Below are 18,697 nucleotides of genomic sequence, written 5' to 3' on the forward strand. Positions count from 1 at the left end.
ATCTATCTATTTCCTTCAGTTAAGCTTTATCACAATCAAATATCTAAGTTTCAAACCACTAAGGGCAATCTTTCCGTATTTTATCATTCATAGCCATACTCAAACTTGATAACATTCAGTTATCAACAAACACTTGATAATCTTATCGACCAATGTTTAGACAACTTGAATATAGTAAATATTCTTTGTCTAATACAGCAAAGGCACTGAATTTGACATTTTTTTTCACTTATCCAAGTGTTTGAACGCAATATCTTTTATTCCTCTATGAGATATAAGATATTTAATCTAGTTCTGGCCCTCTTGCCAGTTCAATAATAACGGCAAAATATATAGTAAGTAATTTTCTCTTACATCATATGTATTATATATCAATTATACAATGTTACCGTTTTCTTCCCTTGCAATATATATATATACAGTATATATATATATATATATATATATATATATATATATATATATATATATATATATATATATATATATATATATATATATATATATATATATATATATATATATATACAGTATATTCTTACGAAGCTGGTCTAGTGTAGAGTAAATACAATAGTTTATTCATGATTTATTTTTATATTTCATTTGTGTATTGAAGAGATGAATAGCCAGCCTGCCAGATGAGTTCATCTCGTGAAGATTTAAGTTTATTATGTAAATCATGTAAAACTTACATCGTTAATTTCATTAAATTCTTCATTCAAGTCAGTACAGTATATGTAAATTTACATTATTTTTAAGAATTAACTTTTTATTCCTCGTATTTTTGTTACGAAGTCTTATGTAATATGTTTGAGAGTGTTATGTGACTATACAAGTTTTTTACAAGGGCTTATGTAATGTTCTTTTATATTTTCATGAGGTATAGCGTGATGTTTGTAAGAAAATACACAATTTTTATGCCATATGCTTTGAAAGATTCTGGAGGAACCTAGTGATAGATCTCATCTTTTTTTTCTTTTTATTTCGAGGACAAAGGTGAGCGGAGGTAGCTAGGAGAATCGTCTCACGGGTGCGCTGGTATGTTGGTATGCATCTGAGAGTTGACTGACAACCCCAGGTTCGTCTCTTGGCCTTTTGATAACTCTGGCGTTGGCGTTAGGCCAACCACCCATGCTTCCAGATCTCCTGGAAGCTTCTGGAAGTAGCTAAGTTTCATATCAAGGCAGCCCCAGGGTTGCATAGATCAGGTAGAGTCCCAGCCTTAAGTCACAGCCATCTCCCCCTCTCTCTCACTCTTGCATGCAACTCAGTGTATTGTTTAAACGTGTTCAGTGAAATATCGAAGTTTTGGTATGACGGGTTTTTGTAAACATAGTGAGTATTTGTAAAATTTCTCGTAGAGTTTTTGTAACTGGCCCTGTAGTAAGGTGAAAGGTAATTGTACCAGGATCTGGTTATTTTCAATAAGTATCAAACGTAAATATTGTATTCAGATTTAATTTCAAGTGAAACAAGTGATTGTATAATTTTCATAAGTATTTCTTTTGTCTTAGTCTAAGGTTTATTCAGATTTAGTATTTCAAGTTAAGTAACTATACAATATTCAGATCGTAAAATTTTTGTCTTAATCTAAGTTTTGTTCAGACTTGATATTTCGAGTGATTTATTTGTTTTATGTAAATTATTTCAAAGTGTTGTAATTTACATAGAATATATTTATTTTTGTAAAGAGTATTATTTCAATCATCAGTGTTTAATACAACCTCGCTCGTATCCTGTAAAGAATCATAATAAGTACTGTAATAGTTTTAGATAATTCTTAAGAATGATCACCCAGTTTAGTTTTGAGTGTACTTAAGAGACCTTTGGATATTCAGTTTTTTAAATATTGCTGTCTGGGCGTAAATAAATGTCTCAGAGTTCGTGTATTAATATATCCAAGTGTAACAGATTTAACGTAAAAACAAACAGGTGAGTTTGGATTTCGAGAGGTTGTTTAGCTCGCCAGCCGAAATATGTATATGATATTATATGTTTGGTTCCCAGACACGGGACCATCTTATAATATATATATATATATATATATATATATATATATATATATATATATATATATATATATATATATATATATGCTCTATTATTATTATTATTATTATTATTATTATTATTATTATCATTATTATTATCATTAGCTAAGATACAACCTTAGTTGGAAAGGCAGGATACTACAATCCAAAGGGCTCCAACAGGGATAAAGAGCCCAGTGGCGAAAGAAAATAAATAAACTATATGAACGGAAACGGACAATTAAAATAGACTATTTTAAAAACAGTAATAACATTAAATCATACCTTTCATATATAAACTATATAGAGACTCATCTCAGCCTGTTCAACATAAAATAATTTGCAGCAAGTTTGAACTTTGAAAATCTATCGATTCAACTAACTGATTAGGAAGTACATTCCACAACTTAGTCACAGCTGGAATAAAACTTCAAGAATACTGTGTATTAGTGATCCTTGTGATGAAGAAGGCCTGACTATTGGAATTAACTGCATACCTAGTTTTACAAACAGGATAGTACTGTCCGGGGAGATCTAGATGTAGAGGATGATCATAATTATGAAAAATCTCATGCAACATGCATAGCGAACTAATTGAACGACGGGGCTAGAGATTGATATGTAGATCAGGAGTGTTGATTCACACTGACTTTTGGGTACTAAGATTAATTTCTTGAGATATTACCGCTAAAGAGTTATTGTGCCTTTTGACTGGCTTTATAGTACTACATTGGATCCCTGTCTGGTTACGGCTCATTTACACATTCTCCTCTTTGGTTCCACACATGACAACTCTAAGAGAAGCGAAAATTATTTTTCATTCAAGGGGTTAACTACACAGTAATTGCTCAGTCGTTACTGTCCACTTGGTAAGGGTAGAAGAAACTCTTTAGCTATGGTAAGCAGCTCTATAAGAGAAGGACACACTAAAATCAAAAATTTTTTCTCTAGTCTTGGGTAGTGCCATATCCTCTGTATCATGGTCTTCCACTGTATTGAATTAGAGTTCACTTGTTTAAAGGTACAATCGGGTACACTATTTTATCTTTTTCCTTATTTCCTTTCTTCATTTGGGTATTTTCCTGTTGGAACCTTTGGACATATAGAATCCTGCTTTTTCAACTATGGATGTAGATTAGCTATTATTATTATTATTATTATTATTATTATTATTATTATTATTATTATTATTATTATTATTATTATCATTACACGCTAATTTATAACCCTAGATGGAAAACCAAGATGCCATAAGCCCAAGGGGTCTAGTATGGAAAATAGGCTAGTGAGGAAAGGAAACAAGGAAATAAATAAACTACACGAAAAGAATAAACACTCAAAAAAGGTATTTCAAGAATAGTAACAACATTATTTAGATTCTTCGCATAGAAACTATAAAACTTGAAAAAAAAAAAAGAGAAACTTGATAGAATACTGTGCCTGAGAGTACCTTCAAACAAGAGAACTCTAACCCAAGACAGTGGAATACCATGGAACTGAGGCTGTGACACTACCCAAGACTAGAGAACAATTATTGTTTGATTATGGATTGTCCTTCTCAGAGAAGAGCCTTACCATAGCTGAAGAGTTTCTTCTACCCTTACCAAGAGGAAAGTAGTCATTGAACAATTACACTGCTGTAGTTAACCCCTTGAGCAAAGAAGAATTGTTTGGGAATCTCAGTGTTGTCACTTGTATGAAGACAAAGGAGAACGTGGTAGGAAAATAGGCCAAACTATTCGGTGTATGTATATGCAATGACAAAATGAGCCGTAACCAGAGAGAGAGATCCAACGAGTAGGCTACTGCCTGGCCAGTCAAAGGGCCAACAACTCCATAGCGGTAGTATCTCATCGGGTGGCTGGTGCCCTGGCCATAATAATAATAATAATAATAATAATAATAATAATAATAATAATAATAATAATAATAATAATAATAATAATAATAATAATAATAATAATAATAATAATAAAGTTCAAAGTTGCAGCAAATGTTTTTATATTGAGCAGGCTGACATATATCTTTTTGTAGTTTACATATGACATATCTGTTTTGGTGTTGTTACTGTATTTAGAATGATTTTTTGTTAATTTTTTCCTAATAAGTTATTTATTTCCTTATTTCCTCTCCTCACTGGGTTATTTTTCCTTGTTGGAGCCCTTGGGCTTATAGCATCTTGCTTTTCTAACTAGGGTTGTAGTTTGGATAATAATAATAATAATAATAATAATAATAATAATAATAATAATAATAATAATAATAATAATAATAATAATAATAATCATTTGTTTTCATCTGATATCACGTAGCGATCAATGATACGAGAAGGTGTAAGAGTCGTTAACGTATGTTGACGATTTCCAGTCATGAAAATGATCCCGCAGTCTTACAATTGAGCGCCATATCAAATTTCGACGAGACCCAAAGCCTACCGCAAAGAAGTCCTTTAGTCCATCTTATGCAAGTGAAGTGGGGAGCAATACCAAATTTATCGTGACTGAAACAAAGGTTTTGGATGGAATGTGAATTATGTCTATTACAATGTAAAGTTGGCTGAAATAACGAAAGATGTCGTAGATGTAGATTTATAAACAAGTATTGATGTTCCAAAACCAGGGATTGGTCTTTAGGGAGAGAAATCTTCAAAGAGATTTCGTAGGTATGTGAACCTGTTTGTTTGTTTGACGTTTTGTACTGAAATCGTTTCATTCTGAAGAGGAAACGCATGCTATGCATCCATGTGAAATTTGTGTGAATGTTTCAAAGATATATGAATTAGTTTCTCTACTTATCCATACATCCATATACCAAGGCACTTCCCCCAATTTTGGGGGGTAGCCGACACCAACAATGAAACAAAACAAAAAGGGGACCTCTACTCTCTATGTTCCTTCAGCCTAATCAGGGACTCAACCGAGTTCAGCTGGTACTGCTACTTATAGACCAAAATAAAATTTAGGTAAAAAAGACTCATCACGGAATAAGAAAGATTATTATTTTCAAAATAACTTGCAGAGATGTTGCTTTAATGTTGTAGCCTACCATCAATCATTAGCAAAGATAAAAATTGTATTGAATTCATAAATTATTCTAAAAAGTGGATTTTTCTGTAAAAACATTTCTGACTCAGTACAAAATAAGATTAGACTCCTTTGGGAGAGGTTTCATTTGAAAGAGATGGGCAATATTATTTCATGTTAAAAATATTAGTGTTCCATTGAAATATGAGATACACAGCTAGAATTTCTATGTCAGTTTGTAATGAAAGTAGACATTGTATTGTTTACTACTTATAGCACAATTACCTATGGTAACTGATATAGTTTGGCTCCGTAAAGGTTATGTATAAAGTATGGTTTACTAATTCTAGGACATCTGCCTCTGTGAAATGATATTGTCCCTTTCATTGAAGTTGTTAGACAGGGTTATCTAAAACTACTTTTAAGAATAATGGCATTGATGAGTGATATTGTTTTCCTACATAAAAGTAACATACAGAGTACAAACTACTTTTATAATAACTATCCCTAGTTAGTGATATCCCCTTGCTCCATAAAAAAGATAGATACAAAGTACTATTAACTATTTTCAGGGTAACTACCTCGGAAATAGAGACAGTCGTTTCTATCACACAAATAACAGCCATCTCTTTTATGTTCTTATGCACCGTAAAGATTATGGACAGAATAATGCTGGTTATTTTCAGGTGATCTTATCATGCTTTTAAAAGGTGATGGACAAAGAACTGGCTCCTAATATCTGGAGAGTCGGTCAGTCTTTTTAATATACTGAGAAACCCAAGACTTCTGTGTCTTGATTCATAAAATTGCCATCTAGAGACTGAATAATTTCACGTTGATTTCTCAAGGAATGGGGTTTTCCTCTGTAAACAAGAGACCTTTTCAACATCTTACTTCTTGAATGCTTTGTGATATTACGACTAGCGAATTACGTAATCTCCCGAGCTCGAAACTCACCTGCAGTATATTACATAAGTCTGATACACACAAGAATACCTCCGAGCTCTGAGAATAATGTGCAAATCCCAGACGTTAATAAATATATGAACACTGAATATCTAAAGGTCTCTTTATGTTACTCTCAAAACAAAACTGGGTGAGTACTCTACTTTTAACAGGAGCTATTCTTAAATCAACCTCTTACTTCATTCTTAGTCAGGTATACGAGCAAGACACTGAAATAATTATTGGTGATCGAAATAATACACACTTTATAATAATATATATATTCTATAAAAATAACAATTCAACAGTAATACCAAAAATAAATCACTCGAAATTTAAATCTGAACTAGACTTTAGACTTAAGACAAAATGACGCTTCAAGAAAAATACAATCACTTGTTTCACTAGAAATTAATTCATGAAAATTTTTAATTTTGACAATTAATGAAAACATGACACTTTAATGCTTTAAAGAATAAACCATAATTACACCTTTACATATACGTAACTGTTACTCTTACGACCTTTTGGCTCACACAAGGTTACAGAACGGTTAAGCAAAAATAAATGCACTTCACTTTTTAACCAAATCACACAGGGCCAGTCACAAAAACAAATTAACTTTACAATATAAACTGTACTTACAAATACACTTCACTTCTTCCAGATTAAACCACAAAAAATACCACCAATGTTTGAACAACATTACACACGTTTAAGAGGAAACACTTGGTGGCTGGATAGATGCTGGTGAGAGGATCGTCGGACGTTGGCTCTTTCGGAATGTCAGGCTGGATCTCTCCCTCCTATGCATTGGTAGGCTCTGATATGTAATCCTAATACATTCTGGAATCTACCAGTGGATTCAAGCAATGTTCTCGGTGCGGGTGCATAATGTCCAGGCGGTTCTTCACGGCATCAATGTTGCCAACTTGGCAGTTTGAAGTATGGTTCTATCGTCACCTGGTGATGGCAACCCTCTCAGCTGACTCCGCTCACCTCCTCTCGTAACATTAAAAAGGAGTAAGTTTAGTTTGAACCTTCATGCAACTTCCAACCACGTGGAGACATGATTCAATCCCTTATTTTCATACCTCGTGTGTGTCATACAATATCTTTTAACAAGATTATGTAAGACTTTATGACCTAACTACGTGAAATGAAAATCTAATTCTTTAAAATTTACTTATACAGATTGATTGATTGATTGAAAGTTTTAGGACATCCTGACATCTAAGTACTTATACGGAACTGAATGAAAATATAACTAAGTGAATGACGACAGTCTTATGTAATTTACATACATTTACTTAATCCCACATGAGTGGGACCCACCTTACGAGCTGGCTATACATCTCTTAAATACACGAATGAAATACGTGAATAAAATAATCTACTCTCATGTCAGACCAGCTTTGTAAGAATAGGTATAAGTTGTTTTGATTCCTTAAATAAATGGGACATTTTAGAATATTCTTTATAGCCCACTATGAGCTCTATAAGTTGTGAAAAAAAAAATTTGCTATCAAGAAATGGAATTTTTGAGAATGTATTGCTTACCATTACCATGGATTTTATAACATCGCCTTTTACATTGTATTTTCCTCTACACATTTTTCCTAGTAATTCTCCTATTTTTCGTTTATCAGTCTGATATTTTAAACACAGGTATGATTATATGTTACTCTCCAGATATGGGTATGGCTTACAGTATAGTTAGAACAATCTAAACAAAACACTTGCCATATCTGTAATAATAAAAAAAAAACTTAATGTATTTTCCCACGCGAAAGCTCAGAAGTTCGGAATTTGTTTCATAAAACCATTGTATAATGTTCAACTAACAATTAGGCCAAAGCAAAAACAAAAACATAGAAAATGAAACCATTGACCGTTGTCCCTTTAAATGTTGTATTGACGCCACCATAACTAAAATCCTTTTGAGTTTTCGAGTCAATACTATTTCAGGCCAATGTTAATATTGTATCTGTTTGATATATCGGTAGAAATAATTCTGAGGCAAGGGATGATTGAACCTTGTTTTATATATATATATATATATATATATATATATATATATATATATATATATATATATATATATATATATATATATATATATATATATATATATATATATATATACCAAGGCACTTCCCCCAATTTTGGAGGGTAGCCGATATCAACAAATGAAACTAAACAAAAAGGGGACCTCTACTCTCTACGTTCCTCCCAGCCTGACAAGGGACTCAACCGAGTTCAGCTGGTACTGCTAGGGTGCCGCAGCCCACCCTTCCCCGTTATCCACCATAGATGAAGCTTCATAATGCTGAATTCCCTACTGCTGCTACCTCCGCGGTCATCTAAGGCACCGGAGGAAGCAGCAGGGTCTACCGGAACTGCGTCACAATCGCTCGCCATTCATTCCTATTTCTAGCAGGCTCTCTTGCCTCTCTCACATCTATATATATATATATATATATATATATATATATATATATATATATATATATATATATATATATATATATATATATATATATATATGTTTATATTTATGCGTGTAGGCTAATAGACGTTTGTGATCTGGCAGGGGCCAAACCTTATCAGCATGACAGGAAAAAGTTAAAGGGCATCTTGCGTAACAAGTAACCTCTTCCTTATGGTTATGATCTAACACCGCCACGAAGCGCGAACTTAAAAAAAAAAAAAAAAAAAAAAAAAAAAAAAAAAAAAAAAAAAAAAAAAAAAAAAAAATATTAGTTATTATCGTGACAGTAAATAAAATATATTTTTTTTTCCCAAATAATGAATTCACACAGACTCGAGCACCGTTTCTTAAGGCAGATTTCGTTGACTTCCCACAGATCCCATGGCGCATTCATCCACACATCAGTTACAGTGGTAACTAGAAGGGCACTCAGTAGAGTGCAGACCTCCACAACGGCAACTTATTTTTTGCTGGCGTGGGTTTTCATACACTGAAATATGAACCAAGTTTAAAGTCTCTGTGACAAGGATGTCAAAACTAATGGCTGATTACGTGATATGGATGCTTTGTTCGTTCATGACCTTGACCTTTAACCTTCCAAAATTTAATCTTTTCCAGCTCTTTACATTACAGTTTAAAATCCCTGCAGATTTCATTGTTTTACGATTAACATTGTGGCCGTATAGTTGATGACCAGAATTTGACCTTTTGCTTGACCTTACCTTGACCTTGGACTTGACCTCGACTTTCGACCTTAACATATACTAATTAGCATGTATTTTTATACACTCAAATATGAACCAAGTTTGAAGTCTCTGTGCCAATGGTGTCCAAACTTATGGTTGACTATGTGAATTTGACATTTTGCCTGGCCGTGAATTTGACCTTTGACCTTGACCTCCCAAACTTTAATTATTACCAGATTTTACATAGTAGTTGATACCTCCCTGCAAGTTTCATTACTCTGCGATTAAATGGTGGCCGGGAAGCTGGTCACAAACAGGGGAGAAAACTAACCTCCTTCCAACTTCGTTGACGGAGTTAATCGTATTGTCTCCCGACAATACAAAGCTACTTTGTGTCATATAAGAAATCATTATTGTGACGCTTTGTGTTAACTTGATTCCAGGCACTGAATGTGGAATGAAAAGTAGCTCTCCATTCCTATTCAGTAGAGCAACCTAAGATTTTCTCTTATGGAGATTCTTTAAGTGAGTTTCAAGCGACAACATATTACAACGAGGCCACGAAAGTCAATCAAAAGAGTTTGTGAAGCATAAGGGAAATGCAAAAGCTTATTTATAGCATTTGAATCTTTTAGTATAAGTAAAGTAATAGTTTTATGGAACAGTGTAATATGTGCCCCAGCATTACTTAGATCATATTCTAACTCACACAGACAGAGTTGTTTGAATGTGGTACAGAAACCATGACATGACACATTTGAAGATAAGTCGTTACATCAATCCTGTGTAATCCACGTGATAGAATTTTCTCACATACAGATTGCGTAGTGATTTGATTCATCCGTAGGCCTAGTTTTCGTTTAATGGTAATAATCATTTTATTCAAAACTTTATTGTTTCTTTTTCTGATTTAAAAACATGGTTTCGTATATAGAATAGCTAGCCATCATATACAATTTTTCCTCTCTAGATGCGTTTAAAACCGTCTGTTTTACTTAGCTAATGATTAGTGCAGACATTAAGTTATATAACTCCTTGATTTCCACGCCTATGTAATAAAATGAAATTTTTTCGAAGTTGTGGTGTTTGAGTTTGTTTGATCGAGTAAAATTCTAACTAAAAAGGAATACACACACACACACACACACACACACACACACACACACACACACACATATATATATATATATATATATATATATATATATATATATATATATATATATGTATATATATATATACATATATATATATATATATATATATATATATATATATATATATATATATATATATATATATATATATATATATATATGTACACACACATATACAGTATATATATATATATATATATATATATATATATATATATATATATATATATATATATATATATATATACATGTATATATATATATATATACATATATATATATATATATATATATATATATATATATATATATATATATATATATAAGATTTTTCATAATTCAGACTATCCTTTACATTCAGATCTTCCTGGTCAATTCCATACTGTTCGTAATACTAGGCAGGCAGTTAATTCTAATAGTCAGGCATTCTCCATCATGAGGCTTAATACAACACAGTATTCTAGAAGTTTTATTCCAGCTGTGACCAAGTTGTGGAACGATCTTCCTAATCGGGTAGTTGAATCAGTAGAACTTCAAAAGTTCAAAGTTGCAGCAAATGCTTTTTTTGTTGTTGTTGTTGTTGAACAGGTTATATAAAATCAAAATCAAAATCAAACCATTGTTCTCTAGTCTTGTGTGGTGCCATAGCCTCTGTACCGTGGTCTTCCACTGCCTTGGGTTGGGGTTCTCTTCCTTGAGGGTACACTCGGGCGCACTTTTCGATCTGATTTATTTTCCTCTTGTTTTGTTAAAGTCATATAATTTATATAGGAAATATTTATTTTAGTGTTGTTACTCTTCCTAAAATATTTTATTTTTTCTTGTTTCCTTTCCTCGCTGGGCTGTTTTCCCTGTTGGGGCCCCATGGGCTTATAGCGTCCTGTTTTTCCAACTGGGGTTGTGGCTTAGCAAATAATAATAATAATAATAATAATAATAATAATAATAATAATAATAATAATAATAATAATAATAATAATATATCTGTTTTGACTTTGTTTCTGTTTTTAGAATGATTTATTGTTAATTTGTTCTTATCATTTATTTATTTCCATATTTCCTCTCCTCAATGGGCAATTTTTCCCTATTGGAGCCCTTGGGCTTATAGCATCTTGCTTTTCCAACTAGGGTTGTAGCTTGGCTAGTAATAATAATAATATATATATATATATATATATATATATATATATATATATATATATATATATATATATATATATATATATATATATATATATTTTATAATCAGGAAATAATGTGAGGTTCAATTAGTCAGTTATATCACTATTAAGAAATTGATAGTAAGTTGGAGAGCAATATGTTTTTTTCTTTTATCCTCGCTCAAATTTTCAAAGTAACTGGTCGAAAAATTCATTCTGAATGCAATCAACAGAAGAAAATGAGTAGATTTTAACTTACTGGAGCCTCTTTATATATTTTTTCTATCAAATAACTAGTAGACATAGACTACAAATAGTTTTAATTAAAAGACATCTTCCTCGCTTTTTACCGTCTTTAGAATTCCCAGTCTTTTATAAAAGAGGATTTTTTTCTTTCTTTTTTAGAAATTTTGACAAACGAAAAGGATTTTTGATTCTCTATTTGTGCCCTAAGGTGGGAATAGAGCAATTTTCCATATATTAATCTTATAAAATGCTGATCCCATGACACTTGCTATTTTAAAATTGATTTCTTATATCCTATAACCTTTATTTACTGAATTTAGTAGTTTAACTTTTTTATTATTATTATTTATCGCTTACGAAGATGTTTCACTAAAATCGTAATATTCGAGAATTGAGTCAATTGGGGCCTATGACATAATCTAAGATCCCACTTAACAACGATTGACTGAAGAAACAAATTAAATGACGAATTCTCATTAGTAACTATACAGTAATTATTGTTATAGAACTATATGACATAAGATATCTCTTTGTAAAACGATACGCAGAAAACTAAAGCAACCCAAATAAGTAATAGAAAACTAGTCACATTTAATTTTCATGGGGTACAAAACCGTTTCTGAAAGTCTACAGTTATAGTTTGCAATATGTAAATGAATGATGGTTTGATAATTCAGATATTTAGAAAAGACAACATAAATGCAAATTAGTATATCCTTTCAAGATATGTCCATCTGGGTTACAATTATAACATAGCCTGCTCAGACGGATTAATGAGGTGCATATATTCAACTTTTTGCTGTAACTTATTACCAAAATCACAGGCTACAACAAAATGTTTTTGAATCGTAGGCTAACCGACGCCAGTTAGATTACCTTTGAATCAGCTATTTGAAATATGATACAAGTTTTGGGAGGATAGCGAAAATGAGATACATGGTTTGAATTACACGAGAGAGAGAGAGAGAGAGAGAGAGAGAGAGAGAGAGAGAGAGAGAGAGAGAGAGAGAGAGAGAGAGAGAGAGAGAGAGAGAGAGAGAGAGTCAAAGTCAAAGTCAAAGTCAAAAACCTTTATTCCATTATAAAATGGTTATTCTGTTACATAACAATATACATTATTTACATAAAATCCACAATAATTGGATTGTAAAAATTTAGGATATATATACATTCAAGTAAAATTTAAAAAATATTGCTTAGGTTTCTTTTTGAATAAATCAGAACTAACATTTATACATTTTCTTATTTCCAGAGGTAGTTTATTCCAGCAAGCTGGGCCCCTTATTGCCATTGAGCGTGAACCCAAATCAGTTCGATAGCTGTCTACAAATAGAGAGAGAGAGAGAGAGAGAGAGAGAGAGAGAGAGAGAGAGAGAGAGAGAGAGAGAGAGAGAGAGATTTCGGTAAACTAAAAGGGTGATGAAGAAAACTTGATGATCAGGGAAGGATCATAAGATGAAGAAGAATATCAAACCAACTATTTACACTCGGGGATGGCCGATATGCCGTTTAGATACGCCTAAGGCCAATAGATCTATTATTCTATTGGCCTTGGATACGCCTACAGCTGGTCATTAGCCGCGCACAGCAGAGGGTTGCGAGAGGCCAGTTAGGCCTATTTCAAGTCGTATTGTTTGCCAAGTTCTCTCTTCTCGCCATGAAGCTTTCGGTGCGTGAGTTTCACTCGGTAACCACGTGGCAAGCAGGTGGCGATGGACTGGGCTAAAGCTAGGTCTAGACTCCTATGATTTAATTCTTAAGTGATGAAGCTCATAGTAATAGTATATCAGGTGACTAATTTTTTTACTTAAATCTGTCATGTGAATTTTGAAATAAGCAATTTTATCCATCTTCATCCCTGTGATAGGCTCTTCTTCTTCTTCTTCTTATTATTATTATTATTATTATTATTATTATTATTATTATTATTATTATTATTATTATTATTATTGAGTAGCATTTACTTGCTATACAGGCTTACTCCATAACAATACCTTGAACAACTTTGTGGATCTGGTTTGAGAAAGATGAAAAGGTATTGTAATGCCCAAGGTCTATACTCTATAGAATAGCCATGGCCAAGCTCCAATGTCATAAAAACCGTTAGACTACGAAACTTATTCGTTAGGCTTATGCGTATAGGGTTGTTTACAGCAAGGTTTCTAGAGAGTATGTAGGTTTTATAAACCTTGGTTTATAGTAAAGAGTCGTGGGGATTTGGACGTAAAAATGTATAGTGCAATCTTTTGTTTGATGCTCTTTGTTTTCTGTTATGCATTTATAGTTTATGACCACCTTACACACTAATAAATCTCCGCGTAGAAGGCCTACTCTTGAAGTAAGGCATAAGAGAAAATCTTTATTCACTTAACTATTTTTTTCAGTTAGGCTACAACCAGACTCTTCCTTGGTGAACTGGTTAAATCCAGCTCATTATTCATTGTCTGACACCAAAGGCTTCCTTAAAACATTATGGATAGTTCGTGCTTCGTATCCTCCGTCCTAAAGAACGTGAAAGGACATACAACAACTACCACTTTTTTTTTTTTTAATGCGAAAAGGGAAAATTAATTAAGTTTGGAATCGCTCAAGTAGTCAAACGTGCCCCAGAAGCAATGAAGATATAAGAAAATACCATTGCATCAGATTGTTATCGAAGCTAAATTAAAACACCACTACCTTCATGGTAAAAAGATATAAAAATACTCTACCTATAAAAATAGAGAAAGTTTATTTGATGTCAAAACTCAGGTCCTTTATTTTTGTATGACCTTTTCTTTTATAATAGTGTTATTCGGTATAGCTACACACACACACACACACACACACACACACACACACACACACACACACACTTTAGCCTTGGACGAGGGAATTTAAACTTTTATTATCAACACTTGGCTAAAAAGAAAAACAACGAAGCATACAATTTAAAGGAAGAATACCAGGTTAAGGGATTATATACTTTGACCATTCAAGTAGGCAAAAAAAGAAAGATTCATAAATTAACTAAATAATGCCATAGATTTGTTTTTGTTTTTTTACTTTTACTAAATATTTCTCATTTTTATTATGAAGCCAGATATTATTATGTGTTATCTATGTATATTTATGTTAGTTTATCAAATAATGTATTGTAAAATTTTAAATAAGTCTTTGTAAATAAATACCAGGTCAAATGTTAATTGAATATTTTTCAAGTCCTATCAAGCATATTAATTTATGGTTTCTATTATATATTAGAGATCCAAAATTACCAATCCACGATTTTGTATGTGCAGTACAGTGACCTATATGAATTCAAAAGAACACCAAAGGTATACAAGATAACAGAGTGAAAAGGACATCACACACACTTACAGACAGGCCTAATCCCTTCGACCCAAGGTACTCAAGTTCAGTTGTTCCCAAGGTTGTACTTGCCTTGACCTTGGTATTAATCCTCCTAGGCCTTGACCGCTCCCACCCTGATCTCCAGGAGCGTCACGGAAATACCCCACAACTATCCCCGTGACTAAAGTGACTGTACCTCTCTTCCTTATTCTATATACCTTGGGCTTCAGTACCTAAAGCCAAACACACGCTTTCAGATATTTCCGAATTATAGTTTCGAAAAAAAGAGAAAATTTTGGGTGCCATTTGATGGTTATAATGAATACAATCACTTTAAAAGTTAAACTTTAATTATATAAACACTCAAATTTTAACTGTCATAGTTTTGCAACATTAAGTCGTACTATAAAGAAACGTGGCACAAACATTGCCACTTTCCTATATAGTTTCAAAGGTCAGCGAGGGATATTCATCAATCGACTTTCGTCAGAAATACTTTCTGACGAAAGCCGGTATTAGCAGGAACCACCCACGGCGATAAGTAGCTTTCTGCTTGAGCTCCACACCCAGATGTAGAGAGAGAGAGAGAGAGAGAGAGAGAGAGAGAGAGAGAGAGAGAGAGAGAGAGAGAGAGTCAAAGTCAAAGTCAAAGTCAAAAACCTTTATTCCATTATAAAATGGTTATTCTGTTACATAACAATATACATTATTTACATAAAATTCACAATAATTGGATTGTAAAAATTTAGGATATATATACATTCAAGTAAAATTTAAAAAATATTGCTTAAGTTTCTTTTTGAATAAATCAGTACTAACATTTGTACATTTTCTTATTTCCAGAGGTAGTTTGTTCCAGCAAGCTGGGCCCCTTATTGCCATTGAGCGTGAACCCAAATCAGTTCGATAGCTGTCTACATATAGATTTTCATTCTGTCTGGTTAATGCATTCCTACAATTACCAACTGTAGGAAATGTGTATAGCCAGTTGGGATATTCTTTTCTCAAACTTTTAAAAACAAAAACACAAACATCGTACATACACTTTTCTTTTAATTTTATCCACTTTAATTGCTGGAGGGAGAGAGAGAGAGAGAGAGAGAGAGAGAGAGAGAGAGAGAGAGAGAGAGAGAGAGAGAGAGAGAGAGAGAGAGAGAGAGAGAGAGAGATATAAACTCTATTACAAAGACGCCTCAAAGATTATAGAGTCTACCCAATCCTATTAAATGCCTGAAGATTAGCTTCGGCATTCATTGTCTCGTACAATAGCCTTCCGTAAAACACCATGGAGATTCAGAAAGTTCCCTGCGTCGTGTTTTTCGCCCAGAAGAAAGAAAAATGGCATACGATGTCTATCAGTTTTTTTTTTTTTTTTTTTTTTTTTTTTTTTTTTTTTTTTTTTTTTTTTAAATGTGAAAAGGATAATGAACTGTTAAATCTGGAATTGACCAAGCAATCAAACGTGTCACAGATGCAACCAACATATCAAAAACGACTGTTTCAGATTTGCAAGGAAAATTGGGTCAATGCTATTAAGCATAGACTACTGATAACATTTTAAAGGAAACATGAAAAATGACGTCTGTATTAACTAATTCATTGAATCTTTTGTGAAAAAAACTAACTTCATCTGACGGAGAGTCACCATAATCACGTTTGTTAACTGAACATTTGTTGTAAAAAAAACTTTTTGTCCATTGATTAAATAAATTCTAAAACAATACAATCACAAATGTAAATATATTATATGAGGCCTAAGCTTAGTTAATTAAATCTTTTGTAAAGAATCATTTCTTTTAATAATCAATCAGAATTGAGAAATTAATTTATTTGATATCAAAATTAAGATTATTTCTGCTAGTGTGATAATCTTTTTATAACAATTTTGCTTTTTGTTATATCTACGAGTCTCAACTTGTCACCACGTGGTTGAAAACAAAAAGAGCGAAGGAAGCAATTTAAGGAGAGTATCAAATTAAAGGATTATATTCTTAGACCGTTCAAATCCGGGTGAATGACTTCTTAGCTGACTCTTTACTCCTTTTCTTGGCTCGCCATAGATTAAAGCGGTCAAGCCAAGTGAGTTTTAAAAGTGACCCGTATTTGATAATAATAATAATAATAATGTTTATTGGACAAAAACATATTTACATACAAAATATTTACAAAAAAAAAAAAAGATTCGGTCCAAGCCCATGTGGAGCAGAGCTCTTCGGGCAATAATACAAATAAAATAATATCTTCAATTAAAAAAATTTATAAAAAGTAAATATTGATATAGATAAACTAAATGTACACATACATATACACAAGTATATACATATGCATACATATACAAATACATATACACGCATGTACATATACATACACATATACACATAGACACATATAAAGAACAATGTTCCCATCTTCCATAATTGTAATGGACAATGCATCTTATCATACAGCAAAATTAGATAAACCTCTTACCGTATCAAACAAGGCAAAAATAAAAGAATGGCTCATAAAAAAAAAAGCGCAGCACCAAAAGACGATGTGTTAAAATGTCAACTTTTGGAAATGGTCAAGGAATATAAATAACGCGGACGTGATTGCCAAAATTGCAGTTAAAAATGGCCACAAGGTTATTCGTATGCCCCCATACTATTGCCAATAAAATCTAATTAAAACAATTTGGGCACAAGTGAAGATTTAGGTAGCGAAAAGAAAAAAAAAATCAAAGCGGTAGATTTGAGGGTACCTCTAAAACACGGTCCAGATATATATATATATATATATATATATATATATATATATATATATATATATATATATATATATATATATATATATATATATATATATATATATATATATATATATATATATATATATATAGTCCTTGCTCTAAAAGAAACACTGCATTCGGTGACAAAAGAAAATTGGACGAATACCGTAAAACACAACGGAAAATTACAGAAGGACGATGCTAAGCGAGATTTGGTAATTGATAAATATATTGATTCTTTAGTAAGAAGTCTTGATTCCGCTGATGAAGAATCTTCTTAAAGACTGTTAAGTTATTATCTATATTGATAAAGATGTTTCTGGTGTATGTCGAAAGACTAATTTCGAATAGAAGTTAGATGTATGAAATTTTTTGCATTCTCCTGTGTTATTATTATTATTATTATTATTATTATTATTATTATTATTATTATTATTATTATTATTATTATTATTAACCAAGCTGCAACTCTACTGCTAAGGGAAACAAATAAGGCAAGAGAAATAAAGGAAGGATATGAAGATAAAATACATAAATAATAAGAAGGCAAATAGTTATTGTATCAGTAAATAAATGTTTAAAACAAACTAATAACAACATTATATAGAGAGCCGGTTGATCTGCCAACATAAGGACAAATTACTAGAAAAAAAAAAAAAAAAAAAAAAAAAAAAAAAAAAAAAAAAAAAAAACATTTTGGCTGTGGTCGATTCCAAAGGAATTTAGTGAGGTGAGGAAGTATAATACGAATTCGGAAGTATGGCATCGTGTGTTTTTGCCTTTGGGTATACCCAAGGTATACCCCGACTTTCTTCGTAAACTTGATAGATTATAAATTGATTATGACTCGTGGATTTGG

General features: G+C 32.1%; 1 protein-coding gene across 1 annotated transcript in view; it reads left to right on the forward strand.

The window, feature by feature from the left end:
* Nucleotides 1–4,540: 4,540 nt before the first annotated feature.
* LOC137649743 (sialin-like) overlaps nucleotides 4,541–18,697 on the forward strand; it is a 147,284-nt gene continuing 133,127 nt past the window's right edge. Inside the window, exon 1 of the mRNA XM_068382693.1 lies at nucleotides 4,541–4,692. Coding sequence (XP_068238794.1) covers nucleotides 4,635–4,692 — 58 coding nt within the window. The 5' untranslated portion in view covers nucleotides 4,541–4,634. The remainder of the gene's footprint in view (nucleotides 4,693–18,697) is intronic.

Source organism: Palaemon carinicauda, chromosome 11 (genome assembly GCF_036898095.1).
Source record: "Palaemon carinicauda isolate YSFRI2023 chromosome 11, ASM3689809v2, whole genome shotgun sequence".
NCBI lineage: Eukaryota > Metazoa > Arthropoda > Malacostraca > Decapoda > Palaemonidae > Palaemon > Palaemon carinicauda.